Genomic DNA, 25,411 nt, shown 5'->3' on the forward strand with positions numbered 1-25,411 from the left:
TGAAACAAGTGATATTATTACAGACCCTAAGAACAAAAAGCAAATATTAAAAACTACACTTATAAATTTGACAACTGATTAAAACAGATAAAGTTCTCAAAGACTAAAAATTATCAAACCTTGACCAAAACAAAATAGATAAACTATTGTCCAAATAAAATAAAAATAGATAAACCATTACATAAATTGAATTCATAATTCAAAATCTCCTAAGAAAAAAACACTTCAGGCCTAGATAATTTCACTGACATATTCTATAATCATGTCAAGAAAAATTTTATACCATCTCTTCTGGAAAATAAAAGAGAAAAGGATAATCTTCAACCTTTTTTTTTTATGATGCCTGGTACCAAAAGACAAGCAAAAAAGAAAAAGTAAAGAAATAAAAGAAAGAAAAAAACTACATCTATAAATCTCTCATAAACTTAATGTAAAATTCTTAAGTTGAAGCCAGCACTGCACTAAATATTTATGCACCATGAACAAGAGAGATTTGTTTCAGGCATGCAAGGCTCTTTTAATATTCAAAATCAATCAGAATAATCACCTATATCTTTAGGTTAGTGGAAAAAAAATCAGAGCCAAGATGATCTTCAACAGATGAATGCATAAGGATGATATGGTCCATATATACAGTGGAGTATTATGCCTCCATCAGAAAGGATGAATACCCAACTTTTATAGCAGCATGGACGGGACTGGAGGATACTATGCTGAGTGAATTGAGTCAAGCAGAGAGAGTCAATTATCATACCGTTTCACTTGCTTGTGCAACATAAGGAATAACAGAGAGGACGTTGGGTGAAGGAGAGGAGAAGTGAGTTGGGGGAAATGGGAGGGAGAGACAAACCATGAGAGACTGTGGACTCAGAAACAAACTGAGGATTTTGGAAGGGAGGGGTGTAGGAGAGCCTACCCATATTGCATGGAGTACTGGGTGTGGTGCATAAACAATGAATCTTGGAACACTGAAAAAATAAAATTAAATAAAAAATAATCAATGATCATACCAATTGAGATAGAAAAATCATTTGAAAATTATAACACTTGTTCTTGAAAAATCTTAGAAAACTAAGAGGAGTTCCTCCACTTGATAAAAGAATCTACAAAAAAATTACAGCTAACATCATACTTAATGCTGAAAGATTGAATGCTTTTGTCTGAGACTGGGAACAAGGCAGAAATGCTTTCTTACTACTCTTATTCAACATAATACTAGAAGATGTAGCCAGAGCAATGAAGAAAGAAAAATAAATAAAAAATATACATCTTGGAGAGGAAGATATAAAATCTTAGGATTTTTGGATGGCATGATTATTTACATAGAAAAGTCCTAAAGAATCTAAAAAAAAAGAAATAAATAAAAACTTAGAACTAGTAAGTGAGTTCAACAGAGTGAAGGGATACAAAATCAAAACAGAAAAATAATCATTTTCTAGGAACCAACAATGAATATGTGGCAGCTGGAATCAAAACTGCAATATCATTTATAATGTGCCCAAGAAAATGATGTGTTTAGGTATAGGTTAAACAAATCTTATGCAGGATCTTAATGATGAAAATTGCAAAATGCTGATGAAGGTCAGCAAAGAAAACTTAAGATAAATGCATTGCTCTGTGGACATTAGGGCTTGGGGGACCAGCATGTGAAACTAATGGCACTCTGACTTCAGCTTTTGCTGTGAGGGCTGAACCATCTACTGTGTCTCATCCAGAAACCTCAGCCTTCCACCACCATTTACAAAAGTATGACAGGGCTGGGCACCTGGATGACTCAGTGGATTAACTCTTGGTTTTGACTCAAGTCATGATCTCAGGGTCATGAGATCCAGCCTCCTATCAGGCTTCATACTCAGAGGGGAGTCTGCTTGAGATTCTCTCTGTCCCTCTGCCCCTCTCCCCATTCATGCTCTTTCTCACTTCTCTAAAATAAATAAATATAAGCTTTTGGGGGAAAAAAAAGTGTGACAGGATAACTTGTTGGCTTATAAGTATGATAAAATCTCAGACTTCACAACTCTTGATAGCTTTCTATCTCCTCTCTCTCCTCTAGGATGCCTGTACTTGGAAGTAACCACCACCATGTGAGGACGCCAGGGCCACAAAGACAAGGCATGTGTAAGTGTTCCAGGCAATAGCCCAGTTATGTCCCTAATAAAAGCCAATATTAATAATGGCATGTGAATGAATGAAAATTCAGATGAGTCCATACTGTAGGCTTTGAGTCTTCCCTCTGAAGCATAGAAAACATGGAGAGAAAAGCTCTTTCATTATACCACACCTGAATTTCTAACCCACAGAAAACACAAAATTAGTGACTTTAAGTGACAATGTTTTAAACATTAAGTGATATTACATAATGATAGTAACTAGAACACTCATTTTAAAAAAAACACAAATGAAAGTACATTTTAAAAAATATTTCTTGGGGTGTCTGAGTGGCTAGAGGGTTAAGCCTCTGCCTTTGGCTCAGGTCATGATCTCAGGGTCCTGGGATTGAGCCTGCATCGGACTCTCTGCTCAGTGGGTGGCCTGCTTCCCCCTCTCTCTTTGCCTGCCTCTCTGCCTACTTGTGAACTCTCTCTGTCAGATAAATAAATAACATCTTTGTTGTGTTGTTGTTGTTGTTGTTTATTGATTGATTGATTTAGTTATTTTTTTAACATATAATGTATTATGTCCCAGGGGTACAGGCCTGTGAATCGTCAGGCTTACACATTTCACAGCACTCACTATATAACATACCTTCACCAATGTCCATAACCCAACCACCCTGTCCATAATCCCCCACTCTCCAGCAATCCTGTTTGTTTTGTGAGATTAAGAAAGTCTCTTATGGTTTGTCTCCCACCCCATCCCATCTTGTTTCATTTTTTTCCTTCCCTACCCTACAAACCTCCCCAATCTGCACCTCAAATTCCTCATATCAGGGAGATCGTGTGATAATTGACTTTCTCTGATTTACTTATTGCGGTCAGCATAATACCCTGTAGTTCCATCCACGTCATTGCAAATGGCAAGATTTCATTTCTTTTGATGGCTCCATAGTAGTACCTTGTGTATATATATATACACATACATACCACCTCCTCTTTATCCATTCATCTGCTGAAGGACATCTAGGTTCTTTCCATAGTTTGGCTGTTGTGGACATGGCTGCAATAAACATTCAGATGCACGTGACCCTTTGGGTCACTACATTTGTATCTTTAAGGTAAATACCCAGCAGTGCAACTGCTCGGTCATAGGATAGCTCTATTTTCAACTTTTTCAGGAACCTCCATGCTGTTTTCCAGAGTGGCTGCATCAGCTTGCATTCCCACCAATAGTGTAGGAGGGTTCCCCTTTCTCCATGTCCTTGCCAACATCTGTCATTTCCTGACTTGTTAATTTTAGCCATTCTGACTGGTGTGAGGTGGTATCTCCTTGTGGTTTTGATCTGTATTTCCCTGATGCCGAGGGATGCTAAGCACTTTTTCATGTGTCTGTTGGCCATTTGGATGTCTTCTTTGCAGAAATGTCTGTTCATGTCCTCTGCCCATTTCTTGATTGGATTATTTGTTCTTTGGGTGTTGGGTTTGCTAAGTTCTTTATAGATTTTGGATACCAGCCCTTTATCTGATATGTCGTTTGCAAATATCTTCTCCCATTCTGTCAGTTCTCTCTTGGTTTTGTTAACTATTTCCTTTGCTGTGCAAAAGCTCTTGGTCTTGATGAAGTCCCAATAGTTCATTTTTGCCCTTGCTTCCCTTGCCTTTGGCGATGTTTCTAGGAAGAAGTTGCTGTGGCTGAGGTCGAAGAGGTTGCTCCCTGTGTTCTCCTCAAGGATTTTGATGGATTCCTGTCTCACATGGAGGTCTTTCATCCACGTTGAGTCTATTTTTGTGTGTGGTGTAAGGAAATGGTCCAGTTTCATTTTTATGCATGTGGTTGGCCAATTTTCCCAACACCATTTGATGAAGAGACTGTCCTTTTTCCATTGGACATTTGTTTCGACTTTGTCAAACATCAGTTGACCATAGAGTTGAGGATCTATCTGGGCACTCTATTCTGTTCCATTGATCTATGTGTCTGTTTTTTGTGCCATTACCATGCTGTCTTGATGCTTACAGCTTTGTAATAGAATTTGAAGTCGGGGATTGTGATATCTCCAACTTTGGCTTTCTTTTTCAACATTATTCTGGCTATTCATATTTTTTCTGGTTCTATATAAATGTTAGGATTATTTCTTCCCTTTCTTTGAAAAAAAATGATGGTACTTTGATAAGGACTGTATTAAATGCATAGATTGCTTTAGGTAGTATAGACATTTTCAGAATATTTTTTCTTCCAATCCATGAGGATGGAACATTTTTCCATTTCTTTGTGTCTTCCTCAATTTCTTTCATGAGTACTTTATAGTATTTTGAGTATAGATTCTTTGCCTCTTTGGTTAGGTTTATTCCAGGTATCTTAATGGTTTTGGGTGCAATTGTAAATGGGATTGACTCCTTAATTTCTCTTTCTTCTGTATCGCTGTTGGTGTATAGAAATGCAACTGATTTCTGTGCATTGATTTTATATCCTGACACTTTACTGAATTCCTGTATGAGTTCTAGTAGTTTTGGAGTGGAGTCTTTTGGGTTTTCCAATAAAGTATCATATCATCTGCAAAGAGTGACAGTTTGACTTCTTTGCCCATTCAGATGTCTTTTAATTCTTTCTGTTGTCTGATTGCTGAGGTTAGGAGTTCTAGTATTATGTTGAATAGCAGTGGTGATAGTGGACATCCCTGCCATGTTTCTGACCTTAGGGGAAAAGTTCTGTTTTTCCCTATTGAGAATGATATTCGCTGTGGCTTTTTCAGCAATGGCCTTGATGATATGCACCACTTTGAGGTATGCACCCTCAATCCCTATTCTTTGAAGAGTTTCGATCAAGAAAGGATGCTGTACTTTGTCAAATGCTTTTTCAGCATCTATTGAGAATATGATATGGTTCTTGTTCTTTCTTTTATTACTGTATCACATTGATTGATTTGTGGATGTTGAACCAAACTTGCAGCCCTGGGATAAATCCCACTTGGTCATGGTGAATAATCCTTTTAATGTACTGTTTGGTCCTGTTGGCTAGTATTTTGGTGAGAATTTTCACATCTGTGTTCATCAAGGATATGGGTCTGTAATTCTCCTTTTTGATGGGGTCTTTGTCTGGTTTGGGGATCAAGTTAATGCTGGCCTCATAAAATGAGTTTGAAAGTTTTCCTTCCATTTCTATTTTTTGGAACAGTTTCAGGAGAATAGGTATTAATTCTTCTTTAAATCTCAGGTAGAATTCCCCTGGGAAGCCATCTGGCCCTGGGCTCTTGTTTGTTAGGAGAGTTTTGATGACTGCTTCAATCTCCTTACTGGTTATGGGTCTGTTCAGGTTTTCTATTTCTTCCTGGTTCTGTTTTGGTCTTTATACATCTCGAGGAATGCATCCATTTCTTCCAGATTGTCAAATTTGCTGCTATAGTTGTTCATAATATGTTCTGATAATTGCTTGTATTTCTTTGGTGTTGGTTGTGATCTCTTCTCTGTCATTCATGATTTTATTTATTTGGGTCCTTTCTCTTTTCTTTTTGATAAGTCTGGTCAGGGTTTATCAATCTTATTAATTCTTCAAAGAACCAGCTCCTAGTTTTGTTATCTGTTCTTCTGTGCTTTTGGCTTCTATTTCATTGACTTCTGCTCTGATCTTTATTGCTTCTCTTCTCCTGCTGGGTTTAGGCTTACTTTGCTGTTCTTTCTCCCGCTCTTTTAGGTGTAGGGTTAGGGTGTGTACTTGAGACTTTTCTTATTTCTTGAGAAAGGCTTGTATCGCTATATTCTTTCCTCTCAGGACTGCTTTTACTGTGTCCCACCGATTTTTAACAGTTGTGTTTTCATTTTCATTTGTTTCCATGATTTTTTTCAATTCTTCCTTGATTTCCTGGTTGACCCATTCATTCTTTAGTAGGATGCTCTTTAGCCTCCATGTATTTGAGTTCTTTCCAACTTTCCTCTTGTGATTGAGTTCTATCTTCAGAGCATTGTGGACTGAAAATATGCAGAGAATGATCCCAATCTTTTGGTACCGGTTGAGACCTGATTTAGGACCCAGGATGTGATCTATTCTGGAGAATGTTCTATGTGCACTAGAGAAGAATGTGTATTCTGTTGCTTTGGGATGGAATGTTCTGAATACATCTGTGATGTCCTTCTGGTCCAGTGTGTCATTTAAGGCCTTTATTTCCTTGTTGATCTTTTGCTTGGATGATTTGTCCATTTCAGTGAGGGGATTGTTAAATTCCCCTACTATTATTGTATTATTGTCAATGTGTTTTTTTGATTTTGTTATTAATTGGTTTATATAATTTGTTTATCTCATGTTAGGGGCATAGATATTTAAAATTGTTAGATCATCTTGTTGGATAGACCTTTTAAGATTGATATAATGTCCTTCCTCATATATTATTACAGTCTTTGGCTTAGAATCTAATTTATCTGATACAAGGATCACCACCCCAGCTTTCTTTTGATGTCCACTAGCATGATAAATTATTTTCCACCTCCTCACTTTAAATCTGGAGGTGTCTTTGGGTCTAAAATGAGTTTCTTGCAGACAACATATCGATTTTTTGTTTTGTTTTGTTTTGTTTTTTATCCATTCTGATACCCTGTGTCTTTTGACTGGAGGAATTTAGCACATTTACATTCAGGGTAACTATTGAAAGATATGAATTTAGTGTCATTGTATTGTCTGTAAGGTGACTGTTACTATATATTGTCTCTGTTCCTTTCTGTTCTACTACTTTTAGGCTCTCTCTTTGCTTAGAAAATGTCTTTCAATATTTCCTGTATGGCTGGTTTGGTGTTTGCAAATTCTTTTAGTTTTCGTTTGTCCTGGAAGTTTGTTATTCCTCCTTTTATTTTCAGTGACAGTCTTGCTGGATATAGTATTCTTGGATGCATGTTTTTCTCATTTTGTTGTCTGAATATATCATGTGAGTCCTTTCTGGCCTGCCAGGTCTCTGTGGATAGGTCTGCTGCCAATCTAATATTTCTACCATTGTATTTTACAGACTTCTTGTCCTGAGCTGCTTTCAGGATTTTCTCTTTGTCACTGAGACTTGTAAGTTTTACTATTAGATGACAGGGTGTGGACCTATTTTTATTGATTTTGAGGGGAGTTATCTGTGTCTCCTCAATTTTGATGCTTATTCCCTTGCGATATAAGGGAAATTCCTTACTATAATTTGCTCCAATATACCTTCTGCCCCTCTCTCTCTTTCTTCTTCTTCTGGAATCCCAATTAGTCTAATATTGTTTCATCTTATGGTATTACTTACCTCTGGAATTCTTCCCTTGTGGTCCAGTAGTGGTTTGTCTCTCTTTTGCTCAGCTTTATTCTCTGTCATTTGGTCTTCTATATCACTATGTCTCTCTTCTGCCTCATTTATCTTAGAAGTAAGACCCTCCATTTTTTATTGTACCTCATTAATAGCTTTTTAAATTTCAACTTGGTTAGATTTTAGTTATTTTATTTCTTCAGACAGGGATTTTATTTCTCCAGAGAAGGTTTCTCTAATATCTTCCATGCCTTTTTTGAGCTCAGCTAACACCTTGAGAATTGTAGTTCTGAACTCTAATTCTGACATATTACCAATGTCCATATTGATTAGGTCCCTAACCATTGGTACTGCCTCTTGTTCATTTTTTTGTGGTGAGTTTTCCCACCTTGTCATTTTATTCAGATAAGGATATATGAACAAGAGAATAAAATTCTAAAAGGGTAGAAAATACCCCAGAAAAATGCATGCTAGCCAAATCAGAAGAGATCCAAAACTGGGAAGAGAAGAAAAGGGAGAAAAACAAAATAAAAATAAAAAATAAAAAATAATATATATATAATTTTTTATTTTTAATTAATCATATATTAATTTATTATATTAATTAATATTAATTTTTATTAATCATATATATATATGATTGGTGAAAAGAGCTGAGCCACCCACTTGATTTTGTGTGTATTTTGGTCTCTTAGAAGAAACTATCTTCCCCAATTTTTTTTATGTGATACTATAAAAGTTATTTATTCACTATACACAGAACATGTCCCCTATAAAATGTACATGTAAATCACTAAAAAGTATAATCTGGTGAACATTTTCTCAATTACAGAGCATACTAAATCAGCTGGGATAACAGCTCTCTGTCTGCCTCAAAATAATCTAATTATAGCACCCAGAGTCTCCTTTATATCTATTGCAAAGTTAAATACTTATTTTGGGGATTATTTCCTACTATGTGTTTGAGGAGGCAGAGTTAACAATTTAATATGACTCTAGTATATTACAGTCACTGCACAATAAATCAGTTTATTACAGATTAAAACATTTTTTCATTATTTGTATTAATGGGATGCAAACAGAAATACTGGATACTTTTTTTTTTTTTTTTTTTTATTTATTTACTTGACAGAGAGAGATCACAAGTAGATAGAGAGGCAGGCAGAGAGAGAGAGAGAGAAGCAGGCTCCCTGCCGAGCAGAGAGCCCGACGCGGGACTCGATCCCAGGACCCCGAGATCATGACCTGAGCCGAAGGCAGCGGCTTAACCCACTGAGCCACCCAGGCGCCCCTACTGGATACTTTTAAATGGCAGATAATCACAAAATTATCTTTGATAGTATTCTGGGTTTTATAATTACATTAAGATACGAATGGTGTAAAAGAGTTATGAATACGCCTCAAACAATGAGACCACACTGTAATGATTCACTAGATTGTGCTCTGTAGACATTTATTCAGTAAGTGAATTTTCTCCCCACTTACCCAGTACAATTTTTGCCCACAGTAAGGGCTCCATAAATAAGTGTTTGCTGAATATGCTGACTTCGGACCGAGGTGAGAAGAGATGGACCCTCTTAGCTAGATGTCAAGTATTATAATTGGAATTTATCTGGGAGAGTGTAAGTAAGATGTAAACTGCACATGGCATACAATTAAATAAACTCAGATGCCAACAAAGCAAATCATTAAGCATAAAAACACTGGCACTGGAATAAACACTGGCAAGATTTTCCAATAGCAAAAATGGAACTGACTTTAAGAGATAACCAAGAAAAAGTTTATATTGGACCATAACTTTTCTCACCCAATTCAGTTTGAGACAGACCAATAGAGGCACTGTAAGAGACTATAGCTGTCTTCCTTGATATTCAGACATCCTAGTTTCCAGTAATTTATTACGGACCTGTTACCCATGAATCAATATAAACCTATTCAGATTTAGGGATTAGTTTTCCACAAGTACAAAGTTGAATTTCCTTTTATTTGTCCTAAAATGCTTACTTTCAAACTTGAAGGGACTTCAATTATTCCATGTAGTTTCAATAACATTCTTTTATCGTTTCAGACCAGAGTCAAAATATCTTACAGTATTCATACTGCAGCACCTTCCACCCACCCTTTGGTCGCTTGAACTGCCCTTCTTTGGTTCTTTTTCCGCTTTCTCAGATCTTTCTTGAAGTGTTGTAAGCAGAACTGTACTGGGTATTCCAGCTGCAGTTTTGTCTATCATTGTTGGAATGGCTTCTGCTACCCCATGGTCTTCCAGCCGGTCTACTGTTTCTAGGACTATAAGATCTTCTATAGTTGTAATCAAAGGACTGGCTTCTTGATCTTCTTCTTTCATAACTCTGGCTTCTAGAATGTCTGTATCTGTCATAATCATCATAACGTGAAGAGCTGTATACATTCCTCCCTTCCTTGGCTTTCATTTGCTTTGGAGTCTTCCGATCCCCCTGTGCAAACTGTATTTCAATTTGGCGTCTGCAAATCCATTTTCTGTCCAAATTATGTAAAGCGTCTTTGGCATCACGGACATCCTCAAATTGAACATAAGCAAATCCTCTTTGACAGCGCGTGTAGAAATCAAGTGGAACATACACATCAACTGCAGGACCATAACGACCAAATTCTCATCGTAAATCTTCGGACCTGGTGTCATCGGCCACATTCCTTACAAACAGAGATGTGTTGGGAGGGCGCAGGTAGCGGGACATGAGGGCGACGGGAGTCTCGCTCAGCAGGGGCACTAACGGGCTCCTATCTCCCAAAATTTTTAAGAAAGAAAAACTTATATATATACAAAAATAAAGGTAAACGTGATTAATGGATGGAATATGACTGAAAAGCTGAAAATTAAAAAAAAAATTCTAAAAAAGGAATTGATAAGCTCATTGGAAAAAGAAAAATAAAATGGGAGAGAACGTGCTCAGGCTGGAGACTAGAACAAAGCCATGTGCTCAATTTAGGGTATATTTTGATCTATTAGAAGAATTTGTATCTCAAAATTTTAAGGAAAAATGAAAAACCTCTATGTATACAAAAAATAAGGTTAAATACAATGAAGGGATAAAATATGACTATAACAATGAAGGTTTAAAAGATTTTTTTAGAAAGGTATTGTTAAGATAAACTAGTTAAAAAAACATTTAAAAAGGAACAAGAAAAAGTTAAAAAATAGAATAAGGAAAAATTAAATTTAAAAAATTAACTTTGTAATACTAAAGGCTCATGGGAAAAAGCCATGAACTCTGTGCATTGCTTTCCCCTAGCTCTGGAGTTCCTCTGTTCTCCTTGATTGGTTGAGTGTGGTCTTGGCTGAATGTTCTTGCTGATCTTCTTGGGAAAGGACCTGTTGCAGAGTATCAAATATCTTTGTCTGAGGTGGAATTGCACCACTTTTGCCAGGGGTCAGGCTAAGTAATGTGCTCGGGTTCACTCTTGGGAGTTTTTGTTCCCTGAACACTTTCTGTAGCGCTCTGGAGGACAGGAATAAAAATAGCAGCCTCCCAATCTCTGGCCTAGAGGAACTGAGAGCTCTGGGCCCCACTCCTCAGCGTGCCTTCAGAAAAAGTAAGTCAATCCCTCCCATCTCCCTGGTCTCCAGCCATCCTCTGTGCTCATCCAGCCTGTGACTGAGCTTTTCTATCTTTGTGGAACATCCCCATTTGGAATCTCCAAACCCAGCAGATTCATGCCACTCATTCTTGCACTGCTCCTCCTTTCAGGAAGTGGTCAATTTTCTGTTCCTAGAATTGCTGCTCTTCTTCTCTTCTATCTCCTGTTGAGTTTGTAGCTGTTCAGAATGGTTTGATAACTATTTAGCTGGACTCCTGGGACCTGATGTCACTTCAGTCTGCTACTCCTCTGCCATCTTGCCTCTCTCTTAATAAATAAAATCTTTAAAAATCTATTTCTTGATCTCTTTCATGTACATGATATTTTAGAAAGAAATCATTTCCTATAAAAATTTAGTTTTATTCTTGGCCTTGTCATTCACTAATTCTTTAAATTTTAGTAAGTCATTTATCATATATGTATTTCCTTCCTTCACAGCAGGACAAGATATTAAGAATCTCTCTTGTTACCTGTGGTGATAATGAATTAGAATTATTTATCTCTTAACAAATAATTATGTCTATTCTGAAATGAACTAGGCCATGAACCAGGTTTTATGTTAGATTAGACTTGCCTTTACCCTATTCTTTCTCTCTCTGTCTAAATGTTTAAGAGAAGCATGACCCTAAGTGGAATTCAACATTATGTTATTCACTGGATCCATAGAATATGGTTCAAAAGGCAATATTTATTTGTTTTCTAACAATACACTTAAACTTCATTCAACAAATACTTATTATATGTCTACTTACCTACTGTGTGCCAGGCCCTGTGTTAGGCATTTGATAAATGATCCATCCCCATTAGGCTAAAATTTATAGATGTGTCATGCTAGAAATTTCCATGCTGAGGGGTGCCTGTGCAGCTCAGTCATTTAAGCATCTGAATCTTGCTTTTAGTTCAGATCATGATCACTTGGTAATGAGATCAAGCCCCACTTCAGGCTCTGCCCTCAGGATGGAATCTGTTTCAAATTCTTTTTCCCTCTCCTTCTGCTTCTCCCCTAATTCCATTTGTGCTCTCTCTCAAATAAATAAATAAATAAATAAATAAATAACATCTTAAAAAAAAAACACAAAACACAAAACTTCCATGTTGAAATGATGCCTCAAACTAAACTGTAATCTATTAAACCAAGAAAAATTTCCTGTTTGTAAAATATCTTTGAAAATTTAAATATTGAAAAATCCCATCTATTTGATTCTGATAGCACATAGTAACCATTCATATATTGAAAAGATTTTATTACCTTAAGATATTGTAACACGATTTCAATATTCCATAGAGTATGAAATATATATATGAAATCATATAAATATGTGCATATACACAAAATATCTAGATATTTATATCTATATATATTATTTATACCTATATATAACATAAATTATATTTATATCTATATATATCAAAATGTGTGTGTATATATATATATGTGTGTGTGTGTGTATATATATATATATATATATATATATGTATATGTATATATAAAATCTCCAGTCAGAAACACAAAACAAATTAAATATTAGGGGGATCTCCAGCCTAAAATAAATAATAATATTGGCAAATTGAGCATTGCCTAAAGGATAAACATTGTCTGAAGGAGAGTATCCAAATTAATTTTGACTAGAGTCTTTTTCCATTTTTGTGCTGCTGAGTTGCTGATATGAAATATATATTTATTATATGAAGCATACCTATGGCAGTTAAATTCAGATAGTGTTATCTATAACAATTTGTATTGGCTTCCTCCCAAGGCTTTTGGTTTGCCATGTATGAGAATAAATGAGAACCATATGAAAGTCAATAAGTTCTTGATAGTACATGACATTCTGTGCTCTCTCATCCTTGATTTTAGCAAACATTCCAAGGTTTTAGCTTCCATCATTGAGGGTGAAAGGCTTCAAAAATGTAAGGGCTTTTTTCTTGGCTTCAGATAAGAATCCCAAACTTAACACACTTCCATAAATCATTGGTATGGAAATCTGTCAGAAAATAGCACAACAGTACTACTTTTTCCTTGTGGTATTTGGTGTTTCCAAATTAGATTATTTGTTGAATGTTCAAGGGAGTATGTTTGCTTGAAGGGTTCACCATATGTCAGATAAATCTCATGCTCTTGAAATGGAGTTCACAGAAATGAAATCAAGGGTCACTGTCTGTTCCTTCCTCTGGCATGGTAGTAAGATTCTGCAAAAATGTGTCTCTACTAGCAGAGTTATGGAGTAACGTCATGTACGTTGGAAAGTGGCAAAATGGAGACTACCCAAGACCTTAAATCAGAGAGCATTTTAAACTTGTTCTTTAGATTTTATTCTCATTAGTAATATAATTCTGACAGAGAATAGAGTGTGGTCATTAAGAGCATGCGTCCTGGAGTGGGTTTTGACTTCAATTCTTCCACTTTTTAGTTACATGATATGATGTGATTATTAACTACTTTAAGCCTCAAACTATAAAGTGGATAATAACATACTCGTTTCATAGGTCTGTTAGGAAAATTAAATGAAATAATATATATTAAGTGTTTGGCACATAGTACATGCTCAGTTGATATCTGTTATTATTATTTGGAACAGGTAAATATAATACATACATGTATATATACATATATGTAATAGAAATTATCCAGGAGTTTTCAGATTGTTATTTGTTGTTGCTATTACTATTGTCTCTTTTACTATTTCTAACTTAACTGGAAAATTATCTTTCTTCAAATCAGAAAGATAATAACTCACCTAGCAGGAAAATATGACTTAATTATGACTATTCTTTATCAGCTAGTAACTGGATTTTCTCAAAGAATTTCAGGGTGAGGACTTCTATAAACCTCCAAAATCTTTATTTTATGGTGTATTTAATTCTACCACTTATTTTCCCAAATTGTGTCTAGATCCCCTGGGTCCACAGAATATGTATCCCAGATGCCTTGTAAGAAGGGTGGCTTTTAGTAGGCATGTTGCCGTTATTTGTACATAGTAAGAAAGTAGAAAGAATTAGAAAAGCTTTGGCATTTACCTTGTTAAATTTTTATAGCTAAACTCTGGTTCAAGGGTCTACTTAAACGACTTAACTGCACTAAGAAAAATGAGAGCATTGAGACCTGTGAAAGGAGTTCACAAAATTCTATGAAAATGAACCAGTTTTAGCAGAAATCAGTACGTTCAATGATCCAAGATACACAACTAGAATATTAACTAGTTTTATTGACGTGAAGGAAATTTATACTTCTTTTTCTATAAGAACAAAAATAATCAGGGACATTGTCCTTTATTATATTACCAAAAATTGTTTTAATACATTAAGTCAACTCCGATAATTTTGAATGCTTATTACATATCAGACATATGCAATGGATCAGGGGGCACAGTGGTTTACAAGGCACAGTTCCTGGGAAAGTGCCCTCAGCCACAAGCAGGGTTGGTACCTGAAGAAGAGGCAATTTCAGTATAAGTTGATGTGTTATGCAGGATGAACCACATGTAGGATTCCTTTGCTACACACAAAAAAGGTAACCCAGCACATGCTGGAGAGATAAGGAGAGGAATACATAAAAAGTTTGCTAGATGATTCTAAACAAAAGAACAAAAGTTCAAAATCTCTGATGCATAAAAAAGAAAACAAATGGAAATATTCAGAGAACTATGAGGGGTTCAGCGCAGTTGTGTATGGTGTGAAGAGGCAGTGGACAGACATGAGAATATGGAGAGAAACAGGCTTTTTTTTCAAGGCAGATCTTATGTACCACTATTAGGTAGTATTCTCCATTTCAGAAATAAGTTGGCAGCTGTGAACTAAGCACAGCCCTTGGATATGTCTTTATTACTAGATGTATTATCATATTTAAAGTATATATAAATTTCTCACAAAAACTCAGATTAGGAATTATTTTAGGGGTTCCCAGATGGCTCAGTTGGTTAAATATCTCCTTCATTTCAGCTCAGGTCACGATCTCATTGTCCTGGTATCTGGCACCTCTGGCTCCTCGCTTAGTGGGGATTCTGCTTGAGATTCTCTCCATCTCCCTCTATCCCTCCCCACCACCTCTCTCTCTCTTTCTAAAATAAATAAATAAATCTTTAAAAAATTATATCTTTCTTTTTTTTAAGGAATTCTTTTAAGAGATTAGGAATTCACATTGGATCCTTGCTGCCTTGTCCCTGAGAAATTGCTTTTGGAGGAACAAAGAGTGCTTTCGGGAGTCACCAACCTCTCCATTTGCTTCGCTTATTTATATCAACTGCCAGTGCCCCTGGCATTTGTATGTGTAAGAGGAATACATAATTAAATTTGCTCTAATGTATTGGTCTTACTGATATTGGAGGTATCAGTACCAGAAAGAGGGTGCACTATTTAGGAAATGTCTTTGGTAATCAAAACAAGTAAGGAGGGACCCACAGAGATTGTGGTGGGAGGTAGAGGAAAGAAAGAAGTTAGTATTCCTCAGCTGGCATAGTGGCTTCAGTGAACCAAAATGAGAAAAGGGAGAGTGAGGGTGACTTTTTTTTTTTTTTTTTTTTTTTAATTTTCAGGTTAATCCACTTGAAAGTGTCATTGTCTCAGTTCGGGATCTTCAAGAAACAGACACTGAGAGGGAATTAGACCTGCATGCCAGTGAAGGATCCGGGCAGGGAGCAAAAAGCATAGGGAGCGTTCAGATTGAAGTTCCTGTCTGAGGCTTAAGGAAGGAAGGATTAGAGGAGGGATTGGTAGGGAGCTCAGGCTGCAGTGTAGCTCGAGGGCCCTGGGAGAGGCAGGTGGGGGGAGGTGAGCCTGAGATGTAACACTGATGAAAGGAGGCTGTCACGGGAGAAGAAATCGTCTTACTCTAGGACTCTCACCATGCTGCCAGGCCTGGTGCTGTGCTGGGATTTCTGAGAGTACGACAGCTCGAAGTTCTCAGCTTATCACTCTCCTTCTAATAAGTTCTCTTTTGTAAGAAGGTCTGAACAGTTCTGGTCCAGAGCTGACCCAGGAGCCGTTAACGGAAGTATCAGGTGTAAGTAAAGAGAGAAAAAAGTTAAAAATGGTTGCCTATAGAGAATATGGAATGGGTGAAGTTAGCAAGAGACTGATGTTTCCTTAATAGTTCTTTAGAGAACTAGCTGCTTCTTACGTATTATACATGTCTATAAAAAGGACTTGGGGCAGAAACTGCTCTATAGATTCCTACACTCTATAGTATAAATTCTCTTTACTTTTCTATTTAGGCAACCTACTTCCTCCCCATTCTCTTGCAGTTAAATAAAATAAAATACGAGTTCTAGTCAACGGAAAGAGAGAAGCAATGGGTGCCACTCACAGGCAAGACTCATAAAATCCACCACAGACAAGTCTCCCTTCCATTTTACTGGCTGGGAGCAAAGGATTCCAAGGACTTAGACTCCACAAATTGAAGAGTGTGGGATCTGAATCACTGCTAGTAAGGCCACCTCACAAAAAGCTACTCTGGGTAATTCTGTATTTAACATTTTGTTGTTTTTCTATTTTAAGCTGATGAGATTTGGAGATTTAACTATTAACTAGCAGCTAGCATTAACTTCAGAAAAGTAGTTCAAGATAAAGTTATATGTTTGTATAGCATAAATGAAGATACATAGATCTTTGCATCATCTCAGAGACACTTTCACCTTAACTAGCAGCTAGCATTAACTTCAGAAAAGTAGTTCAAGATAAAGTTATATATTTGTATAGCATAAATGAAGATACATAGATCTTTGCATCATCTCAGAGACACTTTCACCTTTGAATGATTTTTTCTAAAGCTTCAGACTCACATCTTCAACACCTATTAATTTATTAAGGTTTTGCAACACCATAAATTTTGTAGACTCATAATTTTACGTTAACATTTCCTTTTTCACTACTTCTAATGGTGCCTTCATTTCCACAGTCATGACCTACATTTTATGGTTCACTTTGATTCTTACCTTTTGAATAATTGTTTTATCAAATTGATAGCCTCTGCTAAATCTCTGTGTCTTTGTATGCATTTCATGATTCATATTCTTTTGCCACCATTCCAGAGTAAATGCACAGCGTCATGCCTGTGGCACCGAAGTAGAGTTCTAACATCAAATAATCTATGATAGCCTCGCCACAAACCATTTTTGCAAATTGCCACTGACGCTCTCCCCAGAGCATATTTTTGGATTACAGCAGCAATTATTTTATAAAACTAACACAAAATAAGAAGGTTCCAGCTTGAAAAATATCTGTTGTCTACTTAGTAGAATTACTTTGGGAAGGTGACTGGGACATTCTAAACCTCGATTCCCTCACATATTAAAAGTGAGTAATCTATTTTCACAGGACTATTGAAAAGATTGAATGAGTTGGTTTGCAAACAAATGGTAATAACAAAACACCCATTTCATAATAGTGCTAGATACATGTTTATTGAATGAATAAATATATTCTTCTTTACCTCTTTCCCTTTATTTAGCTAATTTGCTGCTTACAAGTTATTCCCTACTCCAGTCAATGTTATCAAGCGCTATTTCTCCTTCAACGTAAGCATAAATCTGACCTGTTTTATGATCTCTCCCTATTGACTTTGTCTCTAGGGAATTCTTGATCATTCATCTTGCCTTATATTATAGTTAGCTTTTTTTGGTTTTCATGTATAATCGTTTTCTTTAAATAGATTGCAAATGACAATGGAACTACTTTATAAACAGTATCAGGTGTTTCTTAAGTGGTATCTGCAGTTGTGGTTGTTTGCTTTCATTTTAGTTTTATTGACCTGTCCAAAACTATTTCCTTCTTTTTTCATAAATGACATGCTGATTTTCTTTTGGACATAAACCACTCTGATACTGCTAATCCTGTAGAACATCAATTCCATCCACTTGGCCCCACCCACTGTCTCCAAGGGTAAGCACATGACTAAGTACTTGCCAATCGCAGTATTTCACTCTCCTTCCCGAAATGATGCACATACGGTCTGTGAGCTCAAAATTCTCTTTCTCCTTAAGCTAATTTGTTTTTTTGTTACTTATAATCAAAATATATTTGCCAAATAAAGTTGTGTTTTTTCATGATAAAGGTAATACTTACTGCTCATTTTTTCCAGCTTATTGATAACGAGATTTAGACAACAAAATGGATTATATAACATGAACATTCCTCACTCCTGAGAAAAAAGAAACAGAAGCACATTCTTTGTGGCTTATATAAATTTCATTATTTTGCTGTTTAAATAAGCACATATCTTATAATGTTTAAAAAAGCTCAAAGACCACTTCTGTATTCCAATCTGTAAAAAATATTTTCATTATGTTTATTATAAAAATATAAATGTTTCCACTACAAATCATTTTACATTAGTAAGAGGCCATCTACATTGTATGATATAAACTAAATTTGTGTAATTTTTGAAAATACAAGTTTAAAGTAAATACATATTGCCAATGATATCACATTTATACATGGCTTAACTGATACTTAGCACAGCATAAACTGAGTGAGTTACTGGAAATAAATAATATATGTAAATCAAATTTAAGATACAAAACAGATAATATGGTACATAACTTTGTGAAGAAGTGTGGTTTCATGTTTATTGAAAGTCAATGTAGGTCCTATACAAAGAGATGGCCATCAGCGTTCTAGTACCTCTACTCCACAGTTAAGAATCGTACACTGTTATGTTTACATATGTACAGACTAAAAAGCATGTAAAGTAAATTTATAAGAGGTCAGATAGAAAAATAGTGGAAAAAATGAAGAGCAATATACTGTGTATACAATCTCTACTTTCAAATGGAAACCACAGCCAAAAGAAGTGAAATAGATCTAGCAATTCTCAACTTCTATTAATTCATGAAATGCACAGATTTTGAGTATTCTCAGAATAGTACCTAAGAAAGTAAATGCTAGTATGAGATAAAATGAGATTGAAGCCAGATTTAGGTCTTGATGAACATTCCAAAACACAAACAAAATATCTGATTTACAAAAAAAAAAAAAAAAGAAAGAAAGAAAAAAAGAAATGTCTTTTAGCTGCTTCTAGCAGGCTTCAGTGAAATTTGTAATTAATTTCATAACCGCATATATCTTTTTAAAAAGTTCATGCTCTTATATATCCAATACAGAATTCTAGTAGGATGATTTTACTATAAGGAATATTGCAGAAATCTAAGAAATAATCTCATACATGAAGGAACACAACCTAAGCTTTATTATACTAAATTTACAACAGATTAGCACTTGTGAATTTTGATCTGTGACTGTAAGATGTATAGTGTTCCATTGTGCATAAGAACATAAGGGTTTCAGCTTTGATTTATTCATCCAATTCTTGTGATGTATGCATTTCTTATGTCTTATTCCCATAACATGATCCTATCAGCGTTAGAAAGAATATAGATAGAACTAAAATGTTGCTTCACAATATATTAGTCACTAGATCTCCATCAGGTATACCTTTTCAAATATTACTGAGTACACTCATATTTGGCCCTTATGGAAGAGTAAATCTAAGTTCCTGCAATGAGAGATCTCTCCATTGTCTACAGATTTTTGAGTCATTTGCTAGATAACCAGCTCGTGTGAAAATCAGATGCTCAACAAATGCAGAGAAGTTCAATGCTTCTAAGTTATACACCAAAATTACAACAGGTGCATTTCAGTGGAAGACTCTTAAAGATAATAATACCTGCTATTGATGATCACAATGTTTAATTAAATTAACTAAACCCCTGTGACACAGATGAGTGGTTTAGTTTTCATTATTCCCTATAAACAGCTCAACAAGTTTAAGCAAAGATAGTAAATGACATTTCAAAGCCAGTCAGCAAGTGATTTTTTAACTCATGCATTGGTCTCTAGGTTTTGTTGCCAATTAATGCAGCAATCTAAATAGGATTCCAATTTTTTCCAGTGTAGCTATTCTCTACTCAGGAGCTCAAATGTAGCTCCTTTACTAATGGAAGGAGTTGATGGTCTCCTAAGCACCAGAGCAGGGCAGGTATGTTATTGAGAATCCGTTACATACAAGCCAGTATATTACAGTAAATTAGGAGCATACAGTTTGTAATAAATGGAGAGACAAAAATGGATAGGATAATTCAAATGGAGATTTAAGTAATGTATGAACAGGGAAGGGGTTCTTTCTTTTTATATATAGATATAGGTACATAGAAGTGGATGGTTCAGAAAATCTGGAAAGAAACCCATCATTCCCCATGTCTAGTTTACCATGTTTCTTACTGCTGACAATTTGAAAGAACATTTGGCACTTGGCTGTAACAAATCCAAATTAAATCATCATGCTATAAATAGAAAATAATAAAAACAATTCAAAAGAAAATAAATATGTACTTTTCTTCAAAATTAAGACACATTTTTACATGGTAATACTTAAGAAGCTAACAATTAAAAATGTATAGTACGTAAAACAACTACAAACTTCATTTCTAAATGCTTTTAACAGATAAAAGAGAAAAATACAATGAAAAAGGTAGTATATATGGCCAGATAGTTTTGAGGTATAAACTCCTCTATTTTGCTTGCTTTTTAAAGAAACAAAATACCTGTTACAGATTTCTTCTGTGTATAAAAATATCACAAGTCTTTTCTTTTGTGGCTATTAGTAAACAGAGCCACCATGTTCATTTTGTTATTACACTTGTTCGGCTTTTATGATAATCAGTTTATGATCAATGGCTCTATGCTAGTTCTTCATCATTCCACGCTGAAGAATTTTAATTTAACCCATAAACTAATATAAAAAAGCAATTACAAAACAAAATACACCCCCCCTCCCATCCACTAAATGATAGGGGAAAATAAAGAGTCTTTCAATTCCATGTTAAGGCATTTGTATTCATATCTGAGTGTCTTAATGGGCTTGGAATTGCCACCAGCATCTCCAGCATTATCATCTGTCTGTAGAATGATACTAGATCTTCCACAGCCACCACTTCCTTCCAGAAATTACACTTTACACTGGAACTGGACTGTTTTTTGATTGTGTTTCTAGAGCTTTAATGCTACTGATGATTTTCTTCTGTGGACCAACCACAGTGACACCAACCTTTTTCATGTCACTGTAAAAAAAGAAGAAAATGTGTGGTGAGAATCCTGGTTTCCTGAATGGTAAATAAGCAGAAGATTTTCAATCAGCAAAGCTTGCACAATCATATATCCCAGTGCTTTGAACCTAATTTTCTGATTTTTGCATCATCCATGTACTCGATCCTCATCATTCCACCTCTATCATTACGGAAGAATAGATGGTTTAATGGATTGACTTGTGTCCCCTCAAATTTTCTGTCCAACTGGAACTTCACCATGTGACCTTACTTGGAAATGGAGTCTTTGCAGATATAATCAAGACAGGGATGGAGATGAGATAGTACTAGATTAAGGCGGGCTCTGAATCCAAAGAGACTATATTTAGACACAAAGTGACATAGACAAGAAGGCCATGTAAAGATGGAGGCAGAGATTGTGGAGTTATGCTGCCGCAAGCCAAGGAATGTTAGACTAGAAGCCAGAAGAGGCAAAGAAAGATTCCCCCACTCCAGAGATTTTGGATCATGTATGGACCTGCCAATGCCTCAATTTCCAAATTCTGGCCTCCAGGAACTGTGAGGAAATAAATTTCTGTGGTTTAAGATAATAAGTTTGTGGCAATTTATTATGGCAATCCTAGGAAACTAATATAGATGATAAATTCTTTGTGGGTCATTATCCTGTTTCCTCATACCTGGGCTAGCTTGGGGATTATTTTACTGCAAGAGCATGTTGGAAGTAACACTGTATCCGTTTCCATATTCAGGTCTCTAGAAACTACAATATTCCATTTGTGTTTTGAGATACCATCACTGGGCCCTGAGGTGCCATGTAAGTCTGAGTACCTTGAGACTATGACATTGGAGAAACCATGTGTAAGCATTTAGTCTACACTGCCAGCTATGTAGCCATCTGCATCAGGGCAGACATAAAGGAAATCATCTCAAACCTTCTGGACTAGACCAGATTCATGTTAGATGAATACTTCAGTCAACACCAACATTAGGTAGAAGAATCACCTACCTGAGCTCTACCCAAATTCATAACTGATGACATTGTGATATACAATAAAATTGTGGTTTTGAGGAAGTTAGTTATATAGCCATAGACAACTGAAACAATTTCTTTAAAGTATAAATACCTTTCCAAGTAGAAGCAGTGACTAGGATCTATTTCCATTTATCAAAAATATTTAACTTAAAATGGTTTAAACTTAGAAACCTAGAAACCAGGCATTAAAAGTAAAGATTTTTTTTATTGTGGATGCAAAAATAAAGATTTTAGGAACAAAAGGAACTTCATTTGGGTGTGGGAGAGACTTAGCTTAGCATGTGCAAATGATTGATTAAATTACCTTGACTCAAGTATTTGTTCAAAAATTCACCTCTTTCAGGTCTTGACTCAAACACAGCCCTCTCAGAACTCCTTAACTGACCTTCCTATTAATATTGCAAAAAGAATGAATACTGTTACGCTGAAAAAATTAATAAAAAGGGAAAAAAAATATTGCAAAACCTCTTGCACTCTTACCTGCATTTCCTATTTTCTTTCCTTGTTTCATTTTCTTCTCAAATATTTATCACCAAGCAGCTTATTGCCTTTCCTTCTGATTTATTTTCTTTATTCTCTGTCTTGTCCCACAAGAAGGTGAATTCCATGTGAACAGGGGTTCTTGTCAGTTTTGTACTCTGTTTATCAACCACACCCTGAACAATGGCTATCATTTAGTAGTGGCTCAATATCTACTTAATGAAGGATGAAATAAATAGACTAAAATACGTTTACCTGGGAAAGGCCATAGAGGAGTAAAGTATCACTTAGCAAGGAGTGCCAGGCTAATTGAGAATGGCCAGAAGGAAAAATATGCATGCAAATATGTGCATACACACAGAAACATACAGAAGGGCCTCTTTCATTTTGATCATAAAGAAGAGAAAGAAAAATTGGGAGTTCAATTACACAGAAATGGACCAATTGATTTCTCAAAAAAATGGATTCCCAAGCAACAAATGTGTACAAGTGGACACTGGATAACCATTTTAGAAGAAATCTACATGATATTTATGCATCTGCTACAGAAAATTAACTAAGATGGGGTTGCATTCCTATCACCTAGGCTGGGAATGAAATCCTGATGACCTGCTCTTACCTCCCTGCTACCATTCAAGGGGCTGATAAATTCTCAATGTATAGCTTGTATCTTGTCTGTGTCCTCTCTGAGTTTCCTCCAGCAGCCTTGTTTCACCAGGAAGGCTAGTGGGTAGATATGGTGACACCAGGCTTGCCGCTCTGTGTAACTGTGGATAATGAAACTCTCCCTTAGAGTAACATAGGCTATTTACATATGTTGATCCCTGCTTCTGAGAATATGTGTCATACAGGGGTTTGCTTCTTTATATACCGTGGATCTATCTTTTACATGAACAAAAAGCATTTCCCCACTTATCCCTAACTATAGAAATTTACAGACAGAAAACAGGGGCATATAAACATATTTGTATGAATAAATAGATCCTCAATCTTTTTGTATTTCTTCTCTCATCTTTCTTCCAGTTCTATATTATACTTTCATGACTTGCCTAGCTCTACGACTCTTGTTCCAACAGGAAGGGACAAGTGTTCTTCAGCCCAGTGTCCCCCTTATCACTTTTTTTCCCCCCTCATCACTTTCTTTTTAAAAATAGATGTATGTCTTAAACACACTCCTCAAGAAATCTCTTGCATAAAACTATTTCAGATTCTGTGCCTGGAACCCAATATAAATAAATAATACATAATTTTGTATATATTCAATGCAAAGGATTCTTCGAGAGAAGATAAAGTAATTATCTCTTTAGGTTATACCTTAGCTTAGATTTTTATGTCCTCTCTAGCCTCCCTACCCTGCCAACATGTCTCCTACCCACCAGCCTGCCAAGTCCAAAATAGTTGTAAACATCAGTTCCTGTAGTCTAAATTACATTCCCACATGCTTATCTCATTTTGACTACCCTATTCAGAAGAGCAGTAGAAAAGTTCAAGTCTAAAGAGCAGCTCAAGACTGAGACCAGAGGTTAATAAGCTATCTGGCTGGCACTTCAAAGGCAAAGGATAGGTGATGATACTGTGAGAATGGCATCCAAGGGTGCAGGATAATGACCTGTAGCAATTAATCTGCCTAATATTCATTCCACACACTCAATGTTCTCTCCAGTTTCTGTAAGCACTCTTGCCCTTTCTCGTTCTCTCTTCCCATTTCACATTAACCTCCCTAAATCCATCGTAGGCTATGCAATAATATTTTAAAACATGTTATTTTGACTGAAAAAAACTGCATATTTTCTAGATTTCATTTGAAAATTAGATAACTTGATTAGCTTGTGTGTCAATAAAGTCCCTACACTAACTGAAATGGATAATTATTTACTTGGATATGAAGCTCTATTGACCTTTTTCCTATAACTTGAAGGTCTGGAGAGAAGAAAAAAAGAAACTCAATATCCCTTTTTAAGCATTCTGTCCTATTTGAAAAGAATCTCTAGAGTTATTTTGTCAAGAGAATCATTTCTGAATTGAGTCCTGATGACACGAAAGAATCGCATTTAAACAAAAAAGCCCAAGACTGCAAAAGGTAGGATGAAATATCAAGTTAAATATTTTATAGCATTTGAGGTAAATATGTTGTCTCATTCAACTTCCCCATATTGTGTATTATGTATTTTTTATACATTTTCATTTTTGTTATATAAACTAGGAGCATGAAGGACAGCACGCCGCAGAGATCCACAAGACAAACAATTATTTTCAAGGAGTTTTAGGTCAATAGATATTAATTCTACATTGTCCCTGTATTAAGGAGATAGGACAGGAGAAAGAACATTGTGGGGATGGAAGTAGGAGACGTGGAACCATCTGGCTTAGTGTGAAGGACAAATCTGAAAGAGCAGAGTCTCCCAGGAAAAGTCAGCTTTCAACTTCCATGTACATTCACAGGTCATTCAAATAATAACAATTAAGTTAAATATTTTCAACAGCCAAAAAGAGCTCACTGTCCAACAATGGAGAGTGGAGACAAACACATATCAAACTTGGAAGTAGAGCAAATGCCACTACTTCATCGTTTTAAGCAAATAGCCTTATTACCACATTCACAGCTCCCAACATCTGACTCTATTTAAAGTGTGAGCTAGCAGTTAATCATATTAACAGTGCTTTGCTAATCCACTCTAGCATGCTTTTTCATTATCTAAAAGCTCTGAGTGTTGATATTTGATGGAGAATAAATATTTGTATACTTTTGTCTTTGGAAATCTGGCAATGATGCAGAAATGTCCAACTTTGTGTTTGTTTTTTGCTATGCCTCTGTGCTCTGAAGCAGGTGTCTTGTAGAGCATAATCCTAATTGTTTATATTACTAAAATAAGAATTTATAAAAATATTTAA

The 25,411-nt window shown here is 35.7% G+C and overlaps 1 protein-coding gene and 1 pseudogene across 2 annotated transcripts in view; both read right to left on the reverse strand.

Moving 5' to 3' along the window:
• Nucleotides 1–9,440: 9,440 nt before the first annotated feature.
• LOC123940383 lies at nt 9,441–10,068 on the reverse strand (annotated as a pseudogene).
• Nucleotides 10,069–17,444: 7,376 nt separating this feature from the next.
• The window catches only part of EPHA3 (EPH receptor A3), a 364,949-nt gene continuing 356,982 nt past the window's right edge, over nt 17,445–25,411 (reverse strand). For both annotated transcript variants that reach the window (XM_046003412.1, XM_046003410.1), the window contains exon 17: nt 17,445–21,021. In XM_046003412.1, coding sequence (XP_045859368.1) covers nt 20,916–21,021 — 106 coding nt within the window. In that variant the 3' untranslated portion in view covers nt 17,445–20,915. The remainder of the gene's footprint in view (nt 21,022–25,411) is intronic.

Source organism: Meles meles, chromosome 4, assembly GCF_922984935.1.
Source record: "Meles meles chromosome 4, mMelMel3.1 paternal haplotype, whole genome shotgun sequence".
In the NCBI taxonomy this organism is placed as follows: domain Eukaryota; kingdom Metazoa; phylum Chordata; class Mammalia; order Carnivora; family Mustelidae; genus Meles; species Meles meles.